Source organism: Bipolaris maydis (assembly GCF_028858645.1).
Source record: "Bipolaris maydis strain C4 unplaced genomic scaffold PSV08scaffold_6, whole genome shotgun sequence".
Lineage (NCBI taxonomy): Eukaryota > Fungi > Ascomycota > Dothideomycetes > Pleosporales > Pleosporaceae > Bipolaris > Bipolaris maydis.
In genome coordinates this window covers 1,108,838-1,128,551 of record NW_027093862.1, presented here as the reverse complement: position 1 = coordinate 1,128,551, position 19,714 = coordinate 1,108,838, and the positions used below count along the sequence as shown (strand labels likewise).

The following is a 19,714-nucleotide window of genomic DNA, read 5'->3' as shown; positions in this document are numbered from 1 at the left end:
TGCTGGCATTGTCCGTTGGGGTACCAGCGAGGGTTGCCGAAGGCTCTCGGATGTCCGGGTGGTCGGTCAGCTTCAAACATGCATTCTTTTGCGATCACACGACGACAGTCACGCAATGCAAGCATCAACAACTTTAGCGGCACATGTCAGGAACGCGGTCTGTTGAGCTTGCGCTACGTCCGATAGTGATGACGCTAACTAGAAACTCCCGGGAGTGCTTCGAGTGCTTTGCACCCGTGCGTGCAGCGCTATGGTTCCCCGCAAACTCCGGAAGCTAAGCTTGTCGACGGTACACTAAGTCAACTCTAAGAAAAATGATAATCAAGCCTCCCATGTAAGATGCAGACGCTTGTCAGATGCTGTGGATCAGCGCAGCCTATGATGGTTTGCAGACGATAGGCCACCGCCACCCCATGCGAATTGAAAGCCGTTTTACATGGCTGATTTCAACCACCTTCCCTAATGATACCCCTGGTTTTCTATGCATAGCTATTAGAGACGTCATGACATTCAAGCGAGCCGTGTTTGCATGTCTTTGCACGGGATTCAAGGCCGAAGAGACTTCCATCTGCCAGAAGGGGACCGGGGTAGGCTCAGTACACGACGTGCCACGCTCTTGCAGAGTACCAGGGCATGACTTGGTACACAACACGGCGCCCCAAAATGCGTTGTGACACTTGGATAGAAACTCTTGACAATGCAAGGCCTCGGCGAGGAGAGTACAGCAGCGTGACAATGTTTCCGATACCCAATAGGAGGGTTTGTTGCATATGGCAAGGCTGTCTTTTTGGGGGCAAAAGGTCGTGGCTTTCTCGCAAAAAGTATGGTAACAGGGGATCGGCTGGTAGAATGATGTTTCGTCACTCGCATCTAGTCCTCGTGGCTACGCTTGGCTGGTCTGGTACGTTCAATTCCAAGCGTCAGCGCTTAGCCCATGACGATCTCTATTCTCTTTGGGCCCACTCATACATCCTGGGCCTAATCTGAACCATCTCAACGTGTCATAAGTCGGTGTTCGTCAGCACCGACCTTGACATCTTCCATTGCTGGAGGGTATCAGGATGTCGAGTAGGCAAGGATGTTGTTGTCGTGGGGTCCTGACCAAATATTGGCTCGGCATATTTCCATCGATGTCCATTGGACAGCATGATGTCTGTCCCTCGAAGCGAAACTTAGGCCATATCGGTGGTCCCTATATTCACGCCGATGGATGTAGGGTCATGGATTGTCTTATCCCACTATCAGTCCCTGTATGCTCGTACATAAAGCAGGTTCTGGGGAGCCGGAGAACAGATTGTGTACCTGACAGCTGTGGTGTGATATCTACCAGGCTTCTCACGCATCTTTGGTCGTTGTCAGTGTGTCCTCATTTACTTCCCGTTCTTGTACCTGTTTTCGTTCTTGAGGCTTGGCCACGGGCTGTCGACGCCTACCATATTTGACCCATACCTTTCGACACTCTCCTTAAGCACACTTGCGTTACCGACATGCATTCTTTCACGGTATATGCGCTTGGCGTAGCCGTCGCTGGCCTTGTCGTATATGCTGTATTGGACGCTGTCGCCAAGTACGACAAGCGATACAATGTTCAAAACATGCCTGGACCGCGGCTGGTCCCATGGATTGGTCGTATTCACGACCTTCCCATCGAGTTTATGTGGTTGAAGTTCAAGGAGTGGTCTGACATGTATGGCCCCATCTACCGGACGAAGATGTTGGGCGACAACTTTGTCGTCATATCAGACGAAAAGCTTGCCGAGGAAATGCTGGTGAAGAAAGCCAAGGTGTACTCAGACCGACCTGAGATCAAGTCGTTGTTTGATGCGAAGAGCACATTTGGTTCCATGGAGTATTTGCCCCTTATGGGCAAGAATCGTACGTTGACCCCTAGCGGGCAAAGGATAAATCGGACTGACAAGACAATAGAGTACTGGGCTCGTCAGCGAAAGTTTACACACTCTTACCTAACCGGCGCAACCAATGTGCAGTACAATGGTATTATGGAATTCGAGGCCAAGCGATGGATGGCCAGGCTTCTGGAGAACCCCGATGACTTCTCTGCCTCTCTTGAGGACATGTGCTCCAAGGTCATGTGCCAACTGACATGGGATGATGCCTCACTTAGTACCCCTCTTACCCCTAGCGCATGGGGTCTGCTTACTCAGATGTCCCCTGCCGGTCCAATCACCAACGTTCTTACTCCTCTGTGGGACTACTTGCCCGAGCCCATCAACCCGTGGAAAATTCGTGAGCGCAAGCGCCATGACAACCAGCAAGCCTTTTTCATGGAATGCCTACAGAACACTAGGAGGAAGATGGAGAAGGGCCAACAACGAGCCTGCTTCACCAAGAGCTACCTTGAGACTGCCGAGAAGACAAACATCTCTGGCGATTATGAGGCCTCGTGTGTCATTGGAATGATGGCGCTCGTTGGCATCTTTACTGTTACCGGACCTATTTACTACTTCTTGATCAGCATGGTTCACCACCCAGAGTGGCAAGTCAAGTGCCAGAACGAGATTGATCGTGTTTGCGGTGACAAGCCTCCCTCTATTGCTGACTTACCAAACCTTCCCATCTTGCGCGCGTGTATCAAGGAGACAATGAGGTGGAAGCCCACTGTTCCAACTGGTATGTCAGTTCGCTTAAGTTGACTGCATTTGCACTAACCGGGAGAATAGGCGTTGCGCATGAAGCCGAAGCCGACGATTGGTTCCACGGTTACTTTATCCCCAAGGGTACGCGCATCCTCCCTCTTGACTACGCTTTTCTCCGCAACCCCGTCAAGTACCCCGAGCCCGAACAGTTCCGTCCCGAACGATGGTTGGAGCCTGAGTGGCCTACGTTCCAAGCGCCATTGACCAAGTACCCTGACATTGTGGGCATGACGTCCTTTGGGTGGGGTCAGCGTCAATGTCTAGGCATGTCCATTACTCGGGACGAGACGGTGACAGGTTGCGGAGCGCTCATGTGGGCCTTCAACCTGAAACGCAAGATCGACCCTGTCTCCGGCCAAGAGATCGAGGTACCCCTCAACAAGTCCAACTCGCTTCTTATCATCAAGCCAGACCCGTGGGAGATGGCCTTTGAGCCGAGAAGCGCAGAACGCAAGCAGGAGGTGATTCAGTTGTGGGCAGAGGCAGAGGCCAAGGACAAGGCGGAACGCGCCGAGTTTGCGCGACAGGCAGAGATGGAGCAGGTTTTGGAGCAACCTTAGATATTGTTTGATACCCGTATACTGAAGCTGTTGAAGGGTGCAGCAGTGAGGCGGGGCGTTTGTAAACTATAGTTTCTTTTGTTTTTTCTTAGTGCAGCGACACATATTTCCTTTGTCGGCATAGTAGGTAGCTATAATGCATCTCTTTGAACCCTTGACTAGAACTGATGATGTTGGTTTCTGTGTCTCGAAATGTGAGCGAGTAGAAAGGGTGGGTGGTATGGGTAATTTTGACAAGCGCGAGCGGTGTTAGATATGTAGAGCGTCCAGCTACTCGTATTCGCAGTGAGGAGCCGGCCATGGGGCGCCATGCTGGGCTGAGCTGAACACGGCGCTCTATGGTGCTGGACGTCCGTGTGCGCTGCGACCAGAGGGCAGAGACGAATGCGGAGCTCCGTAGGTAGCGGAGTGAACGACCAGGGTGCAAAACGATCCACAGGCATACGTACTCTGTGCATGCGGACTACGTCTGCCCTGACATGGCGGCGCATAACTACACCAGTCCTCCCCTTCTACCCCGCTATTTTCTGGCCCGAGCGCCGTCCCATCTGGGCGCAATTGACGGCGCCTGGAAGTACCGTCAGCAGCACACCTAAGAGGCCGAGTCATGTGACGAGCCCCGCCTCTCACAAAACCGGTACAACTGGGAAATCAAAACAAGCGGCTATTGCCTCCTGAAACTAGTTATTAAGAACGCGAACACGAAATATCTCCATCCTAACACGCCTATTTCTGAATTAGATCTCTACCATGGAATACGTATGTCTTGCTTTGGTCGTTCTTGGTTTCCAAATATTAGTTTGCATATATATATAACTATATATATATAGTTATAACGATACCAAGTAAAGTAGCAGCAGAAGCAAGCGGGCAGCATTTTCGCCATGCCTTTAGGTGGTTTTGCACTGCTGGGAGGGGCCGTCATTTTCCGGTTTTACTTACCGGTTTTGTGAGAGCCCACTCAGAGCTGCAGAGCTGCAGCTATCGTTGCTCTGCGGCAGAAGCTATGGTGCTGCAATAAGCCGCTAGCCAGATGCCCCTCCATTCGCCCTTGGTCTTTTAAAAGCTGCCCCTCATCACTCTGTTCAACAACACTCCACCTCCACACACTTGTTTGCACATACAAACCCTACTCCCATCAAAATGTCTAACCCCCGTGTTTTCTTCGACGTCAGCATTGGCGGCGACCCCGCTGGCAGGATCGTCATGGAGCTCTACGCAGACAAGGTTCCCAAGGTGAGTACCCCGCCGTCAGAATCTTCATCATCGCTCCTGTCTTTTTTTTTTCAAATGTTCCAAGTAGCGAGCCACCAGCTAACCACTATTGACAGACTGCTGAGAACTTCCGCGCCCTCTGCACCGGTGAGAAGGGTACCGGCAAGTCTGGAAAGCCCCTCCACTACGAGGGCTCCGTCTTCCACCGCGTCATTCCCCAGTTCATGCTTCAGGGCGGTGACTTCACCCGCGGCAACGTACGTAATTGCTATAACCGAGCCTGTCAACGAAGAGCAGCTGGCTGACATAGCGCAGGGCACCGGTGGTGAGAGCATCTACGGCGAGAAGTTTGAGGACGAGAACTTCAAGCTAAGTCACACTGGACCCGGTGTTCTCTCCATGGCCAACGCTGGACCTGGTATGTGTACAATGTCATCTGCGCGTGGGCAGAGCAAGCTAACCAAGTCGTCTAGGTACCAACGGCAGTCAGTTCTTCATCTGCACTGTCAAGACCTCATGGTTGGACGGCAAGCACGTCGTTTTCGGCCAGGTTGTCGAGGGTATGGACGTTGTTCAGGCTGTTGAGAAGGTTGGCTCTCAAACTGGCAAGACCAGCAAGGTGGTCAAGATTGAGAAGTCTGGCCAGCTGTAAATGCTTGGCCTAGCTGCCAAGTCCAACTTTGAGTGATGCGGGCGGATCGACGATAACGACAATTGACGATATCAACAAGTCAATGAGCGGCACTGGTCAGTCGTAGTACCAAGCTGGGAAATGATATAGACTCTTGCGCGCAATGTTTCTCCCATGATTGTACCTGATGTGATGTATTTGTGTGCAATGTGAAGATGGTCTTGAGTGATGATTTCCTGTTTTTCGATTTGTCGCCGGCAGCTGGAGCAAAGGTGGGGCTTGCATGGACAGACGGGTACTGGTTCCGCCTCACTCGGACGGGTATGGGAAAGGGTTCGAGCGGAGTGATTGAAGGCGTGTCTTTAGTAATTGGATAGAGAGCCATGTACAATTACTACATACGTACGTACTCTGCCTTGATAGTAAAAAAAACAGGGCATAATGGGGAATTAGGTAACTGCCGTTTCTGGAAGGGCCGCAAAACGTCTAGAAGCCTTGGGAGGCACGTGACTGAAGCGCTGGCAGTCCGCTTAACCCAAACAGAGGAGGAAGTGGAAAAAGATGCATCCAGCGGCGCAAACATGGAACAAGCCTATCAGAAAACTAGTCTTGTATCGATACCTGACTCGACATCTTGATTGTGAGCTGTGAAGATTGATTACAGCAAATTTTTCAGACATGACGTGTGAAGGGGATTATGAGTTGTTGTCGTTGTTGTTGTCGTTGTTGGGTCGTGCTTGTTCTTCAAAGCCACCACGTACCCCGCCTTGATTGGCTCCACAATTCGTGCAGCCAGGTAACCTCTTCATCCTGGGGTAGAATGCAGAACGGGAAAAAAGGAAGAAAAAAAGTACTAAGAAGAGGCTGCAAAGTGATGCAATCAAACAGTATGGGTGGCGCAGAATAACAAAAGGTGCGTGGGGATACATGTCTCGGATAATCACGTGTGGTGCGCCAGGTTGCCACACAGCAAGCCCTACAGTCACCAACGGTGCTGGCATTCGACAAGCAAGAATGGCGCGAGTGATGCCCAACGGTTTCCTTGTGCCAGGGACCTGCAATGTTGTTGCTCACCATCTTCGATCTCCGTGACGATCATGTTCACCCGTCGTGGGGGATTTCAGTCACTGGGCAATGGGTTAGGCAGGCTAGCGGCCGTAGTTGAAGGGAGGCTGGTCCTTGTCAAGGCAGCGTCCAGCCTTGTTGCGTCAGCGAGGTGGTTGCATACTCGGCCGCGACCCAAGGAATGTGCAATTGCAAGCCGACAGCTGCCGCAACATGGCGTAAAGTGCGTACATAGATAGTACATATGGCATATAGTACATAGTACGTACACACATATGTAATACAAGGGCGCGGGATATGACGTCGGGCATCGGAGTCGACATGATGGCTAAATGGCACAGCGGAACGAGTCTCGCCATTGTCTGCTGACAACCGGGACAGGGCATGGAGAAACAGCATGAAATATCGATACACGTGGGAGGATCAGCCACCAAGGAGCGTCCCGTAAGTGCCCGGATCCGATGGGCGACCGAGAGCTCGCCTCGCACAGGCAGTGCGGTTCCGAACATGGAGGGTGCTGGCGCCTCTGTCGGCCGTGTCGCCGCGGAGTGCTTGCTGGGCGAGATTGTTTCCTCTTTGTTTCAACGGCAGGCGAGGGTTGCAGACGCTGCAGACGGCGCAGGAAGCGTTGCGGTTTGGCGTGGAGCACTCGATTGCACTCGTATTTGGACTCGGCCGGTTGCCATGGCGCGCGTGGGCGCTGGACAAGGTTGGTGGAGGAGGAGGAGGGTCAGCGGACGGCAGCGATTCGCCGAACGAGCTGCAGCGGACCCGATGCAGGCAAAGTCAGATGGCCTAGGAGGTCTAGATGGTTGCCAACGGCGCTGACGAGGGCCGACGATTAGCTGCAAGCGGCCAAGGCCCATTAAGCGTGTGCAGCGCGCTGCGCGCAGCTGGTTGCAGTGCTTTGCAGCCATCTTGGTTGACGCTGATCGACCGCATTGGGAACGATCAACCGGCCTCGAGGCATCCAGAACCCCGCGAGCACACCACTCCCTCTCTCTCACCCACCCCGTCCTCCTCATCCCACCCACGCACGCTATGCGCTGCGCCTCCATTCGTGCTGCTCTCTCACCCACAGGCTGCACTTTGTATTAATCCCCCCCTCGGCCCTTGCGCCCGCCCTGTGCCAGGTCACCCTTTCGTCAGCTGTCTCAGATCGCTGCGCCGCCTGCTTCACTCCAGGCCCCAGTCTCTCGTAGTCTATGTATACGCTTGTCTGCGTTGCACTATAACGCCATTCAAGCAAAATAAACCATCTATTCACACTCTCCGCCTCTACTCCCGACTATCCCTTTGATCGCCTGGCCGTCGACACGTCACGTCACATACATCACGTCATGGCGCCATCCGGGCATTGGCGACACCACCAGTCCAGCAACAGCACCGCTTCAGGTCGCAGCGAGCACAGCGACCGTTCCTACGAGACAGCCCCGACAGAGTACAGCGGCCGCAGACCGTCTCTGGCCTACAGCGAAACATGCCATGGCCGCATCCAAGGACGCTATCAGGAACATGATTACGCTACGCCTCGATACCAAGTCGAGCCCTACCAGCAGTTTCCTCCGCGCTCATCAGTCGACACGTATGCATCGACATCAGAAGAGGATCTCGCCGATGATTTCGAAGGCATGCCCGACTACGATGTCCCCGTATATCGTCATGAGCCGCTGGGCGGCGATGCCATTCCCACCACACCCCGCGACTTTGGAGAGCTCTTCCCCACCTCAAAACGCATATCAATACGACACGACGACTCGACAATTGACGGAAACATGAACCTGAGGGTGGACACACAGATCGAGGATCGATCACACCGGAAACAGAGCTACACTCTCTTCCATCTCCGCATGCAGGACCTTCGCACCCGTCAATTCTCGCTCCGTCGCTACTGCAGAGACTCTGGCCGTGAGGTTTGCCACTCAACACGCAAGTACCAAAAGCCAGCCACCGAGATGCGGCCAGTGCTCCAGCGTGCCAGCACAGCCCTCGCTAGCCTTGTCAAATCCGAATCCCGCCCCTCGACATCAGCAGGCCTGAAGCGAGCAGACTCGGGATATGACTCAATGCACCACATTACTCGCCGCGACGACGACGAAGATGATGATGACGACGATCTAGTTGAGTCACGCCCCAAAACCGTGGGCTACTCCAAAGGCCGGGCACTGATTCCGACGAATACCATCAAGCTCGAGTTTTCCAACTACGCCCACATTGATGTGAAGAGACGTGGCGCCAAGTCCTACAAGAAATATGCATTTGAATACTGGGGCAACGACTATTCGTGGAAACGCATCATTAAGAAGGAGGGCCAGCAAGAATCCATTTCCTACTACTTGGTCCGCGACGACAACGACAAGGAGCCGCTCGCCCACATCTGTCCTGTGCGCGTGACAGCCAGCGAAGCGCATGAGGAGGCTGCGAGGGGTGGCTGGGTGCCCCCGTGCTATATGCGCATCACCGATGAGCGGATCCTGAATTCCAACTCGGACATATCTGAGTAAGTCACAAACTACAACCCCGCCGCTACGATAGGCAACAAGCTAATGTTGATAAACTAGTGTCGTGGTTGCAACGGGTCTAATGGCACTTGTGGATGACTGCATCAAGCGACGTTTCCACTCGAAGCAGACTACGCACATGCACATTCCGCTGCTGCGCAACTCATCTTTCAAGATGGCCAATTTGGAGTACATTGGGCCCAGGCGGTTGATTGATGAAGTCTTCAACCGTAAGCAGCACGACGGTAGCACAGCCAAGAGACCGACACCACCGGCGGCTGTGCGTCGTGTCGCGACGTGAGGTGTCGGCCTCGTTGATTTGCTTCACGTTTGTTCATTCGAGGCCCGCTGCGTTGGCGCATATCCCTGCAACCGTAGGGTAGGCGCATCATCTAATGGTACACGTACGACGGAGCTGTCAGAACTGTTCTGTTGGGACACTATCTGATGGACAGCGGTCGTTGTTACAGGGCTGGTTATCGGTTTTCTTTTGTGCTTATTTTTGTCTTGTTTGATGTTTGGTATGCGCATGGTCACTTTGACCGCGGCACGGATTGCGTCATGAGTTTGCTGCATTTGTTGAGCGTGGGTTTCACAGGATACCATCCCCGCCAGGGACTTGAGCACGTTGGGACGACTGTCGAGTTGTGTTTTTTTGGTCACGAAGAGCCACTCTATTCCTTGGATCGATACACGTTTTGGATCCACGTTACGATACCACCATTTATTTGGAACGAATAATGAAACTAGGGCCCGTTTGCCCTCTGCTATTTTTGGTCCAATGCCCGCCATGTGTGAGACTGTTCTGTTTTGTTTTCTGTGTTGCTGGCGTCTGGATATGCAGGGCAGGCCCCAGGGTCGCAGTGAGGCTTTTGCACGCCCGCATACGCTGAAGAGTAGACCGATAGTACATTGTCATGTTTGCTTACGCGCGTCAGACTGGAAAGCCTGCATTGATGCAGAGTGAGGCTTCGGTGCCGGCTGGGCAGTCTTGACAGGCTTGTGGTCGGAATTGTAGCACCTCGCACCAGGTGTCACGGGCAAGGCGTGAAGCGGATCGCCAAGCACTGCAATGGCACAACGTAAGGCTTCAGATACATGCATGTTGACTTTTGCTTTCACGATGGTTGCACCGGACAGAGGGCAAACAGCCAAGCAGGTACCCGTTTACCTCTGTTGCCATGTGACAGCTGATTCCGTGGGCACCATGCATGTCATGCCAAGGCAGTAAGTGCGAACCGCTCCGTCTCTCCACATGCAAGTCGTCGTTAGACGCCGTCCGCCGTCACCACAGCACCCGCCACCCGCCTCACAATCCCCCATCCCATGTCTGCCCGTTGCTGCCCGCTCACCGTTGCCCCAGGCCATATTGTTAATGCTGCTGAAAATCTTCGCCTTATGATATCATGGCTGCCCTCTATGCCGACGACGGTGACGGGGGTTCTGGCTACTGCTGCATGGTGAGCTGGCCTCCCACTAGCATCATGCCTTGCAGCCATGTGCATACGCAATGGAATCTCTTGGGCTCCAGTTCCAGAATAACCCTCACCAAACCCCCCAAACTGACAGCTTTTCGAACGGGCGTACGCTGCATGCAGCCCTTGCCCCATTCAGGGTACTGCCAACCGCGCTCTCCACGGCCATGGTTGCTCACCTGAGCTGTACCCACGCAATCCATCAACTCTCCGCATGCAGGATTCGGCTGCGCTTCGTCTTAGCCATGTTCTTGGTTCTCGCATACCCCATCGGCCCGCTCTAGAGGGCGCCTCTCGACCCAATGGCTTGGGTTGCGTTGAGCGGGTGCAAAAAAGTTCGCTGTGCCCCCGTTGAACCAGCTGGCTCTCGACGGCTCCTGGCAGTTGTGTGCATCACAGGTTAGAAGAGAGTATGACTGACGAAGCAGCTTGCCGCTCATCTCTGTTACTCACTGCTGCCACCACCTGTCGCTCTGCTACTCATCGAGCACCTGTCTCCATGTCGGCCGGGTTATAAGTAGCCCTTTTTGATAACTTCTCCGAGCATCGCTCAGCCCTGGTGTATCAAACTTTCCTTCCCCCCACACTCTGTCCATCCTCTTGTTCACAAAGCATTGCTCCTCTTCTCGCCTTCTTTCACGTGCCTCTTATCACGCCTGCCTACAATGACGAGCCCGGATTCCTGGTCACAACGTCTTCGAGGTTGGTATTCCATTTACCCCCACTCCGCCTGTTGCATTGCACATATACACATACATACACACAAACAGTCGCCTGTTAACATGCCCGCTTAGAGCATTGCCTGGTCCGCGGTATACCAGAGCCAACTTATACGGATCTTTCGGATCGCCGAGGTACGGCGGCCCTTCTTACCCACCTTCCCCTGAAAATTTGCAACACCACCATATTTCTACTTCAACATCCACCCCTCAGCGTGTAAGAGAAGTCACTAACACCCCAGACCAGGAGGCCGAACTGCTTGGACCACCATGGTCTCTGTCAGTGGTACCAATTACCAGGCTCGCTTCTGGTACGATGGCGACTATCTTTCTCAGGCAAAAGAAGACTGCTCCGAGGTTGCGCTGAGGGCCATGACTGGATATGTGAATTCTGCACAGACGCCGCCACCAGCAAGCCACTATCGAAGCTTGGGCACGCAGATGAATCAGAGTATTACTTCTTGAATGAATGGCCGGGTGCCTCTCGCCTGGGCTATGTTTGCTCGAACTCATTGAAATTGGCGCGAGAGACAAAGTCAAATTGATGGGAATCAGGAATCCAAACGCTCGAGTCACGATTTCTTCGTGATCGACAATATTCACTCCTTTTTTTCGTAGTTGTTTTTTATGTTGTTATCATTGGAAAGCTGGTGGTCATAGTGGCTTATCGACATTGTCAACTTGGTTTTGCTTGGATTAAGGTAGGGGAGAGGGGGAAACGGGATATGGGTCAATGGGGGGAAACCGGGCCGGGAGGTAAAATTCGTATTTCGAAATGTACTTGCATTCGTTTACTTAGCAGTTTGGCCACCTAGTGGCTTTTTGCTATTTCTGCCCTGCATTTTTTTGTATCAATACTAGGTTCATTTTTTCCTCTCCAACCGTCCTTGATTATCTATCTTTCTGCCTTTTCTAGGTGTTGTGTAACTGTGATGTACAGAAGATAACTTGTGCAGAGTGAAGTGTCCCATCTCACTCCCCCTTGACAAATCTTCTAGCACGGCGCCTGGAGGACTACTACAACAACCCACTTGCAAAAACCCCCCTCACAAACCTCGGACGAAGCAAAGACCCTCATACTTCGCGCTCGCCCGGCCCCAAGATCCGCGCCGCTCGCCCCACGCCCAAAAAAAGCCGAAAGCGGAGAGGGAGGGACCAGATACTTGCCTTGTTGGTCTAGATAACTACGTTACTACTGCCCTTAACCTTCTTACCCGCTGCCCGTTACATCACACACCCCTTCCCTGCCCAACTCCCAAGCCACTTCAGTCAATCCAGCCCCACACGTTTCCTTGTAACCCGCCATCTATGCCATCCCATCTACGCCCACCCAATCACCGCTTATATATGTTCCTCGGGGTTCTGTGATTGCTTCGAGTAAGAAAAAAAAGTGGGAATGATGGGGGATGTGATGTGTAATGCGTGTTCATGTTACACGTATGCAAGCAGAGATGTGCATATTGACGCATGGGACTTGTAAGCGAGAGGAAGGAGGGAAGGGAGGAGGGAGAAGCACCGAGGAGTGGGGAGTTTGTTGAAGGGCACGATAGAGATTTGAAAAATGGGTCACGGTTTGTTTTTACTACGCGTAAGTGTATCTGATCATACAGCTTGCATGGCTAAGAAGATGGAGAATGGTCTCACAGTATCTGAGGGTGCTGTGACGTGAGTAGAGAGAGACGAGCAGGTTGCGGCTTCTTTTCTCTCTGCTTCCTTACAGCCTTGCGCATACAGAGAGTGTTGGACAGCCTGGATGGTTCTGGAAGCGTGCCTGCTAGGATGATTGTGCAGGTCAATGACGGGGGGATTGCTATCCGAATGCGAGTGATAAGCAGGGTCGTCATATGATTGATCAAAGTGACACACGACTGGCAGTTTTGGCCCCCCTTGGCTCTGCATCTCAATGGGGCTCGCTGACGCCAGTGAGAGCACACGCGCTTCCAGGGGTGTCGCCGAATGGCTTGATGGTTCCCGAGGAGCCTAGAGGAATTGTCCTCGTGTAAAAGCTCTAGTCTGGCCCCGATACGTTGTTGGCTATTGGCGCGTTGATGGAGTGGTGTCACTGTATCATGGATGCATGGGTGCAAAGCAGTGTTACTGTAGCATTGCTGGCTGAAGCCTCCAGACCGACAAGCGCAAATATGAGTCGCATGACTGCAAAGGATTTCACTGAGACTGAGCATACAGAAATCGTGGATATTTCCGAAAAAGCAAGTCACAAGTACGATGTGATGCACCGAGCTGACTGCCATACTTTCAGAGACTTCGTGTTTCAGTGGGTACTATATGTAGTGCTGTCTCCTTACTCATTCACCCGCTGTCTCCATGCACTGATGCAGATCTTCGGGACAATTCACCCTCCGAACACAACCCGGACTTCCCTTTTCCCCCTCAGCGCCTGTTGAACAGTTTGTATTGACATCGATACCCTTGCTTTCCGAGGACCAGCTCACTTGCTGGTCTCTGGCAAAGAACCTGCCGGATTGGCTTACTCCATCTCGCCTAAACACAGACGAACGCTTACGTCTCCAACAATCTTACTAGCTTGTCACGACCGATCCTTTGCCTGCCATGCAGCACCTATTACCGCAGCGGACTGCATATCGCAGTGGCTAGACACGGCTAAAGATAGAGGATACCGCAATACAGATGACTGTCCAGCGCGGCGGTCTTGCTTGATGGAGACGCCCTAGAGACTCGGCTGTCACGGAAACGCATTTTTCTATCTCAACAAGGGCCACCTACGTTCACTCGCAAGTCAGTCACACCGAGGACGACTGCATCCTCTACGGGTTGATGCTTCCTATCGACGTGACCTGTATGTTCACTCTACGAATGAGATACTCGAACACGCACTGATGACTCCTAGCTTGATTACGATATCAGACCACCGAGACCAGAGCCGCGCTCCATCCCTTCAAACACGTCCCTTCGTCCCGTTCAAGCACCTTGCAGCTACTACAACGATTACAAATAGCTCACCAACATGTCGGATATAAAAGCGCTATGAAGTAGCACTATAAAGCTCAGAGGAGAATGGGGTTGTAGCCATACGTGGCGGCGTACTACGCACTCTAAAGAGTCTGCCAATCCAACTTGTGGTATTCATGCATAGCGCTAAAGTCTGCGCTGGCTAAACATCTGCATCTAGCTCACAGAAGCTAACGAATCACACATTTCTTTTGACCGGTCGCCGCAATGCAGAAGAATAAGGATCGTCTGTTCGCCCTTTTACGGTACACTTGGCCCGCAAGTCAGCAACTTCGGGAGTTCGGCTTAGCTCATGCAGTTGACTCGCACTATATGGGTCGAGGAACACAGAGCAGTGACGAAAGCTGCGATTCAATGACAAATGTAAAGTTGGTCGAGATTCATGCCCATTGCCCTTACGCGCCATACGACATACAACACGTTTCTATGAGAGTCCCGCCATTCGAAGCCAACAACATCGGAGAGAACACGATACAGGATGGGGACATACAGGAACCAAAGGCACTAAAACCTAATTGCAATGCAAAGGAAGCCAGCGGGGCGGAATTTACCTCTGATCTACCCCTTTGACACACTTCTGCTTTATCTGGCCGAATGCGGCAATGAAGTGATTATTGGAAACCACCGGCGAAATATCAAGGAAGATTGATATGGTCTTGATTCAGAGGAAGTACAGGCATGAATACATGGCGAAAGAAGCGGAAGAAGAACAATAGGCTTCATCCGTCACCGAGTGGCCTACGTTTATTTTTCTGCAGATTTGGCAAAACGTAAGGGAATTTTCTATCAAGGTTCTGCAACCTGTCAACTTTGAACGGGAAGGACGGTTTTTTTCCCAAGCTCGGCTGGCAGCGCAGGAACTCTAATAAAATTGCCCAGCTTTCAGGTTGCCGGTCCGACCCGTATCGGAGCGTACCTTCCGCTGATCGCGTGCGCACGTGTGCAGTAGCCTCTGTTTTGGGATGAGGACTCCTTTTCATCAAAACAGAAACTCTTATGCTATAGAATCGTTATTCGTCATGTGCTGCTGATACCGCTCAATCAGAACGTGAGTGACTCGGAAAACTAACGGGAAACGCGGGAAGTGCGGCTGTGACATTCTGTATCTCTCTGCATGAGTGTCCCTGCGGCCGGTGTCACAAACGCACGGGCGTGAAAGTCGCCGATGGGTCCACTGCACGTGGCTCTTTGAGCGCTTACAGGCAAAGTTCCGGCAAGAGGCATGGCATCATCTCGTATTCTGTCTGTTCCATCTGTTCTATCTCGAAAAAAAAACAACGTGATTACTCTGCACGACGAGAGCGACTGCTGGGTACATACCTGCATAGTATGCTTTGACGACTAGGCTATTTGCGACTGTCTGCATCCAGCCCTCATAGACCTGTAAACAAGAGACTTCGCGAGTCTTGCTAACCGTGTAGGCAAACACGACGTTGACAGTTTTCCTAGCTACTCACGCTCGGCAAGTCCAGTCATCGAGCCTCAGAGAAACCGCATCGGAATTCCACGTTCTATCCTCTACACTGCTCGGATTCAACTCCTCATTCCTTCCACACGTCTTGAAAAATCGCTTCTATGCGTTGTTTACCCGATCCTGTCCGCCGCCTGATCGTTATCGAACCTCGTGGTCATCGTAAGCTCGAGATGGAGGAAACAAAAATCATCACATGGATACGGTATTTTTGAACGGGTGCGCGGACAAGGAGAAGATATCGATGGAAAGAACTTAAGCGGCGTCTCAGAGTGAGCATATGATGTGGTGATGAATGGAAGTACACGCTCCGACGTGTTGGGGCGGAGTTCAGTCCGCGGGCTGTTGTCTAGACTGTGTACGGACATCATTCACGACCGTGGACCAAAACCGATATCTTTTCGTTGATATGAACGACGGCGATGATAGGCTAGAAGCCTGGTACTGGAAGATGGCTTCACCGTCAAACTCATCGTAGTCTATGGACCCTGTCGACTGTATGCATGAAAATGGGTCGCAGCAACAAGCTCAGTACTACAATTTCTGTATCCGTCTCGTTTACATCGTCACCCTCAGAATCAGGAAATTCTCCAGAAGTTCTGAATAGTAAGCTTTGAAGTCAGTCAGACCCCTTTGCTTACAAGAACATGGTTATTCGACTCTTGGCCTGTCCCAACACCATTCCCAACTCCAACCCCTCTATTCATCGCAGGTTCTCTCCGATGTCCTCTTCAGACTTTCGTCTCCGAATACAGAAAGTATCCTGATTATTTTCCACGCCCACGAACACGCATTATATTGCATTTAAAAGCGGCATATGCATTCAAAATACGTTCGCATTCCGCTAGCCTTGAGAAATCGCGCAATGCTGCACAAATCCTGATCACGACAGCGCACCCTCATCGGCCCCATGTGGTAAATTTCGTTAATAATTGTGAGGAGGCATACCGGAATTAGAACAACTACAGGTGATGTTGCAGTTGAACAAATAGTCCGATGTCAACGGCGGGAAGGCGGGAGCTAGGCACCCGCATCGGCAACCTTAATTGTGCCGCTGCGAAACAAGCGGGGATCCGCAACCCAACTGATGACTGAGGGCTTGGAACTGGCCATGAACGGGAGGGGTTCCATTGCCTATGAAACAGAGAATCAATATTTAAACAATCATCCCCGTGCGATTTACAAAGAAGAAAATCCTATCAAAAAAAAAAAGGCCAAAACTTCAACTCTTACATACCCCTATAAATTTCAAAGAAAAAAGAAGAGAGAATAGAAACCACCCATTATAACGCAATCCTGTTTCCAAAAAAAACCCCCCTATCTTTCTCTCTCTCACACACACACAAAGGCCACGAAAACAATGTCCTCTCCTCCCCACTCCCCGCCTCACCCCCCAACCTCCGCCTCGCAAACCTACAAATCCCTCCACACAACCTCCCTCGCCTTCATCTCCGCCCAATCCTTCAACCCCACCCTCCCACCCCGCATGAACATCCCCCTCCTAAAATCCCTCTGCACCTCCTCCTTCACCCACACCTTCGGCCACCACCACGCCGTCTCCGCCGCCCCACCCTTACAAGGCACTTTTTCCTTCGACGCCTTCGCCGCGCACCTAGGCGCCATGGTGCCGCGGATGGAATCTTGGGAGTTGAGGGTAGCGGATGTGCTGGTTGATGAGGTGCTGATGAGATGCGTTGTGCGCGTTAGTTATTTTATGAGGGTTAAAGGGGTGGACGAGGGGGATGTGGTGGAGAATGATGTTTTGTGGATGCTGGGATTTGAGAAGGAGGCCGAGGGCGAGGGGGTCAAAGTTTGTACGAGTGTCGAGTTTGTGGATGGGGTTGCGGCGGGGAGGTTGAGGGAGTTGATGGGGAGGTGAAGAGATGTATGGTACTTTTCACTGCGTTTGGAACAGTTGATTGGACAAAGGACAGGAATATGTTTGGATATTGGTTCAATCTCTACTTTTCAATCTGCTCTTTGAATACCATCTGCCCAACTCGGCTCAATCGCACTACAGACATCTACATATGCATCCCACCGCCTCATCAGCATCCTTTTCTCTGCCTCCACACTACCCCATTTCTCAGCCGCCCATCTCTCCTCCACACCCTGCGTAGTCCAAAACATAGTCCACTGACCGCCAGGTAGATTCCACATACCCTTACTCCTCTCTTGATACCATTTATTAACTGGATTGCTAGTCCGGCTCCTCCAAACGACGCCCTCAGGAAAACATGTGCGTGTAAGTGCCGCCCAGACGATATCCGAGACGCCGCCTGAGCCTTGGGATGATGTCAGAACGGCAAACTTGTCGAGATAGGGAATCCAGTATGGTGAGTCTGGGGATGAGGAAGGAGGTAGATCGAGTCCCTGGAGGGATCTGGGCGTCTCCCATGTACAGATTGCACCGCCTTCGTAGTCACCTGCTATAATGATACCGGCGACGCGACCACGGATGCGGTCGAGGTAATTCTGGGGATGAAGCTTTCTTCGGAAAGAATCATCAATGAGATCCACGAGCTTGGGGAAGTTGATGCGCGAGTCGTTTGCCAAGTCGATGCTCGGATTTGCGGCGGAGGGTGGCTGCCACGGCCCATAAGTCCGCGGATCGGGTATCATGGTAAGTGGAATGCCTTTTTTGAAGAATGTAGCTGGATTTGGGGCGGCGGATCCCAGAAATTTGGACGTGGGTGATGTTGGTAGTGATGAAGATGTCATCGGCTTGTCGGTCAAGACATTGTGCAGTAAAGGATTTTTCGAGGGTGTTGTTCGTGCATCGTCGGGTATGGCCTTGCGTGCAGCCTCGAATGGGGTGAGAATTAGACCGGATGAGGATGGGGGCAGCAGCTTCAGACCGCGTTGAACGACCTCAAGGTTTTTCAGATGACGCATAGGAGCTGAGCCGCCCAATTGATCGTTCGTCGTGCCTGCCGACGCTACTACCGGTTGTTCAACAAACTTGGAGAAGGGATTACCATTGCCAAGTGATGTGTTTGTCCTGTCACTACGCGTTTCGTTCATCAGCGAAAGCTGCTGTAGTTCCTGCTTGATGTCGTTGTATTCAGCTTCAAGATTAACAAAAACATGTGCGCCATCTGCACGTTTCTCGGATGGAATACCTCCCAGGGGATCCAGGATGATGATCCGATCCAAGATGGGCTTATTGGTAGTATCTGCCGTCTTCTTTTCTGTAGCTTCTTGCGAGTCATTAGCATTGGTATAGCTGGCGATACCAGAAAACTCGCGGATCAACGCAAGCAACACATCGTCTGCTTGGACTCTGACTTTCTTCAGATTTGTGTCGTATGCAAAAGGCGTGATTACAGGGATGACACCTTCATCAATGGGCGGAAAGAGCAGGTAGTTGTGTTGTACTTGTACTTCTCCACGGACTTGAACGGTACTGGGCATGTTTTTTGTTAATGGGGTGCAGCCCAGGGCGTCCTCGACGAGTAATGCGCCGGGCTCATTGTAGTCCTCCAGTGCGGCAACCATGCGTAATGCTTGTTCTCGGACCATGTTGACATAGTCGGATTGGATATTTGTGGTGAATGGACCCATGTCTTCGTCGCAATCCAGTACTACTGCCACGCTGAAACCAAGTTGAGCCATTTGGCTCAACGTCAATGCTATATCGCCTAGTACGCGGTCGTCGAGCGTCTGCGGCTGCCGAAGCTTGACCAGCGCCAAGTGTACTGGCTCATCTTTCTCTTCAGCCTGGTACTGCTCTTCTGGGAGCGGTTCGCGTGTGAAGACGGTCGGCTTATACAAGTCGCCCAAATTAACGCCAGTCCGCAATGACCCTAATTCGGGAGATTTGTTTGCACTAACATTTTGCTTCGCTTGAGCGGCGACATCAGCCTTGTTCTTCTTGGGTGCGTCGAATTGCTTGAGAAAATTGCGTGCGTCGCGTTTTCCAGGCGACTCCTTGAGCAGGCGGGTGAGCTGCTGGCGTTCTGCGCGTTGGCGCTCTTTCGCAGAGCTCGAGGATTTGCGGATGTAGGTGGTCGATGTCGAGAGGTATGTATGTTGGGTTTTTGCCAGCAACTTGATCTTGTCATCGCATTTGGGAAGCTGTCGTGCTGTTAGCAATGGCGGCGCGCAGTTATTCGAATCCGCTCAAAATTTCGACACGCACATTCTGCGTAGACTTCCCCAAGCCCCTCGCGGGGGCTTTTCTCCAGATGAACATGCTTCATCCCTCCGTCCGGTTAATCTAAACACCAAAGTCCAACGGTATAAAGTCGTTGAGGGCTTGGAGTCGAATGTATGACTCCGTGAAATGCGTGAATATTTGCGCCCACCCTAAACTTTGATAGTAACGGCAGTTGCACGTCATTTGCTCGCAACCGACATCGGCCCGTTGGCTCTACTAACCCCGGCAATCGACGGCCCATGAACACCATGACGACGACACGTTAACTGT

At 52.1% G+C, this 19,714-nt stretch overlaps 7 protein-coding genes across 7 annotated transcripts; 6 read left to right on the top strand and 1 right to left on the bottom strand.

Annotated features, from left to right (window-relative positions):
- Nucleotides 1–1,255: 1,255 nt before the first annotated feature.
- PSV08DRAFT_201609 (cytochrome P450) lies at nt 1,256–3,437 on the top strand. Its single transcript, XM_014226041.1, has 2 exons — nt 1,256–2,631; nt 2,682–3,437. The coding sequence occupies exons 1-2, from the start codon at nt 1,488–1,490 to the stop codon at nt 3,215–3,217; spliced, it is 1,680 nt and encodes a 559-aa protein (XP_014081516.1). The 5' UTR covers nt 1,256–1,487; the 3' UTR covers nt 3,218–3,437.
- Nucleotides 3,438–4,339: 902 nt separating this feature from the next.
- Nucleotides 4,340–5,235, top strand: PSV08DRAFT_294255 (cyclophilin-like domain-containing protein). The gene is made up of 4 exons (XM_014226040.1): nt 4,340–4,453; nt 4,549–4,689; nt 4,748–4,850; nt 4,906–5,235. The coding sequence occupies exons 1-4, from the start codon at nt 4,361–4,363 to the stop codon at nt 5,082–5,084; spliced, it is 516 nt and encodes a 171-aa protein (XP_014081515.1). The 5' UTR covers nt 4,340–4,360; the 3' UTR covers nt 5,085–5,235.
- A 1,898-nt stretch (nt 5,236–7,133) lies between these two features.
- Nucleotides 7,134–9,399, top strand: PSV08DRAFT_401508 (uncharacterized protein). Its single transcript, XM_014226038.2, has 2 exons — nt 7,134–8,628; nt 8,690–9,399. Exons 1-2 carry the CDS (start codon nt 7,469–7,471, stop codon nt 8,928–8,930), a joined length of 1,401 nt encoding a protein of 466 aa, XP_014081513.1. The 5' UTR covers nt 7,134–7,468; the 3' UTR covers nt 8,931–9,399.
- Nucleotides 8,590–9,399, top strand: PSV08DRAFT_294237 (uncharacterized protein). Its single transcript, XM_066092597.1, has 2 exons — nt 8,590–8,628; nt 8,690–9,399. The coding sequence occupies exon 2, from the start codon at nt 9,077–9,079 to the stop codon at nt 9,368–9,370; it is 294 nt and encodes a 97-aa protein (XP_065949218.1). The 5' UTR covers nt 8,590–8,628; nt 8,690–9,076; the 3' UTR covers nt 9,371–9,399.
- Nucleotides 9,400–10,346: 947 nt separating this feature from the next.
- Nucleotides 10,347–11,706, top strand: PSV08DRAFT_361844 (uncharacterized protein). The gene is made up of 3 exons (XM_014226037.2): nt 10,347–10,806; nt 10,899–10,958; nt 11,071–11,706. Exons 1-3 carry the CDS (start codon nt 10,770–10,772, stop codon nt 11,286–11,288), a joined length of 315 nt encoding a protein of 104 aa, XP_014081512.1. The 5' UTR covers nt 10,347–10,769; the 3' UTR covers nt 11,289–11,706.
- A 4,779-nt stretch (nt 11,707–16,485) lies between these two features.
- Nucleotides 16,486–17,208, top strand: PSV08DRAFT_40159 (uncharacterized protein). The gene has a single exon (XM_014226036.2). It carries the CDS (start codon nt 16,646–16,648, stop codon nt 17,162–17,164), a length of 519 nt encoding a protein of 172 aa, XP_014081511.2. The 5' UTR covers nt 16,486–16,645; the 3' UTR covers nt 17,165–17,208.
- On the bottom strand, nt 17,209–19,556 carry PSV08DRAFT_40158 (uncharacterized protein). The gene is made up of 2 exons (XM_014226035.2): nt 19,427–19,556; nt 17,209–19,362 (listed from the first exon to the last, which is right to left on the bottom strand). The coding sequence occupies exons 1-2, from the start codon at nt 19,478–19,480 to the stop codon at nt 17,254–17,256; spliced, it is 2,163 nt and encodes a 720-aa protein (XP_014081510.1). The 5' UTR covers nt 19,481–19,556; the 3' UTR covers nt 17,209–17,253.
- Between the last annotated feature and the right edge of the window lie 158 nt (nt 19,557–19,714).

What these genes read in the sequence shown, in the direction of transcription:
- PSV08DRAFT_294255 (XM_014226040.1), top strand. Translation starts at nt 4,361, where the DNA reads ATGTCTAACCCCCGTGTTTTCTTCGACGTCAGCATTGGCGGCGACCCC. An exon ending in ACGCAGACAAGGTTCCCAAG is followed by an intron (nt 4,454 to 4,548) that starts GTGAGTACCCCG and finishes CACTATTGACAG; the next exon opens with ACTGCTGAGAACTTCCGCGC. An exon ending in CATGGCCAACGCTGGACCTG is followed by an intron (nt 4,851 to 4,905) that starts GTATGTGTACAA and finishes CAAGTCGTCTAG; the next exon opens with GTACCAACGGCAGTCAGTTC.
- PSV08DRAFT_201609 (XM_014226041.1), top strand. Translation starts at nt 1,488, where the DNA reads ATGCATTCTTTCACGGTATATGCGCTTGGCGTAGCCGTCGCTGGCCTT. An exon ending in GAAGCCCACTGTTCCAACTG is followed by an intron (nt 2,632 to 2,681) that starts GTATGTCAGTTC and finishes CCGGGAGAATAG; the next exon opens with GCGTTGCGCATGAAGCCGAA.
- PSV08DRAFT_294237 (XM_066092597.1), top strand. Translation starts at nt 9,077, where the DNA reads ATGGACAGCGGTCGTTGTTACAGGGCTGGTTATCGGTTTTCTTTTGTG.
- PSV08DRAFT_40159 (XM_014226036.2), top strand. Translation starts at nt 16,646, where the DNA reads ATGTCCTCTCCTCCCCACTCCCCGCCTCACCCCCCAACCTCCGCCTCG.
- PSV08DRAFT_401508 (XM_014226038.2), top strand. Translation starts at nt 7,469, where the DNA reads ATGGCGCCATCCGGGCATTGGCGACACCACCAGTCCAGCAACAGCACC. An exon ending in TCCAACTCGGACATATCTGA is followed by an intron (nt 8,629 to 8,689) that starts GTAAGTCACAAA and finishes TTGATAAACTAG; the next exon opens with TGTCGTGGTTGCAACGGGTC.
- PSV08DRAFT_40158 (XM_014226035.2), bottom strand. Translation starts at nt 19,480, where the DNA reads ATGTTCATCTGGAGAAAAGCCCCCGCGAGGGGCTTGGGGAAGTCTACG. An exon ending in TGGGGAAGTCTACGCAGAAT is followed by an intron (nt 19,363 to 19,426) that starts GTGCGTGTCGAA and finishes ACAGCACGACAG; the next exon opens with CTTCCCAAATGCGATGACAA.
- PSV08DRAFT_361844 (XM_014226037.2), top strand. Translation starts at nt 10,770, where the DNA reads ATGACGAGCCCGGATTCCTGGTCACAACGTCTTCGAG. An exon ending in CTGGTCACAACGTCTTCGAG is followed by an intron (nt 10,807 to 10,898) that starts GTTGGTATTCCA and finishes ATGCCCGCTTAG; the next exon opens with AGCATTGCCTGGTCCGCGGT. An exon ending in GGATCTTTCGGATCGCCGAG is followed by an intron (nt 10,959 to 11,070) that starts GTACGGCGGCCC and finishes ACCCCAGACCAG; the next exon opens with GAGGCCGAACTGCTTGGACC.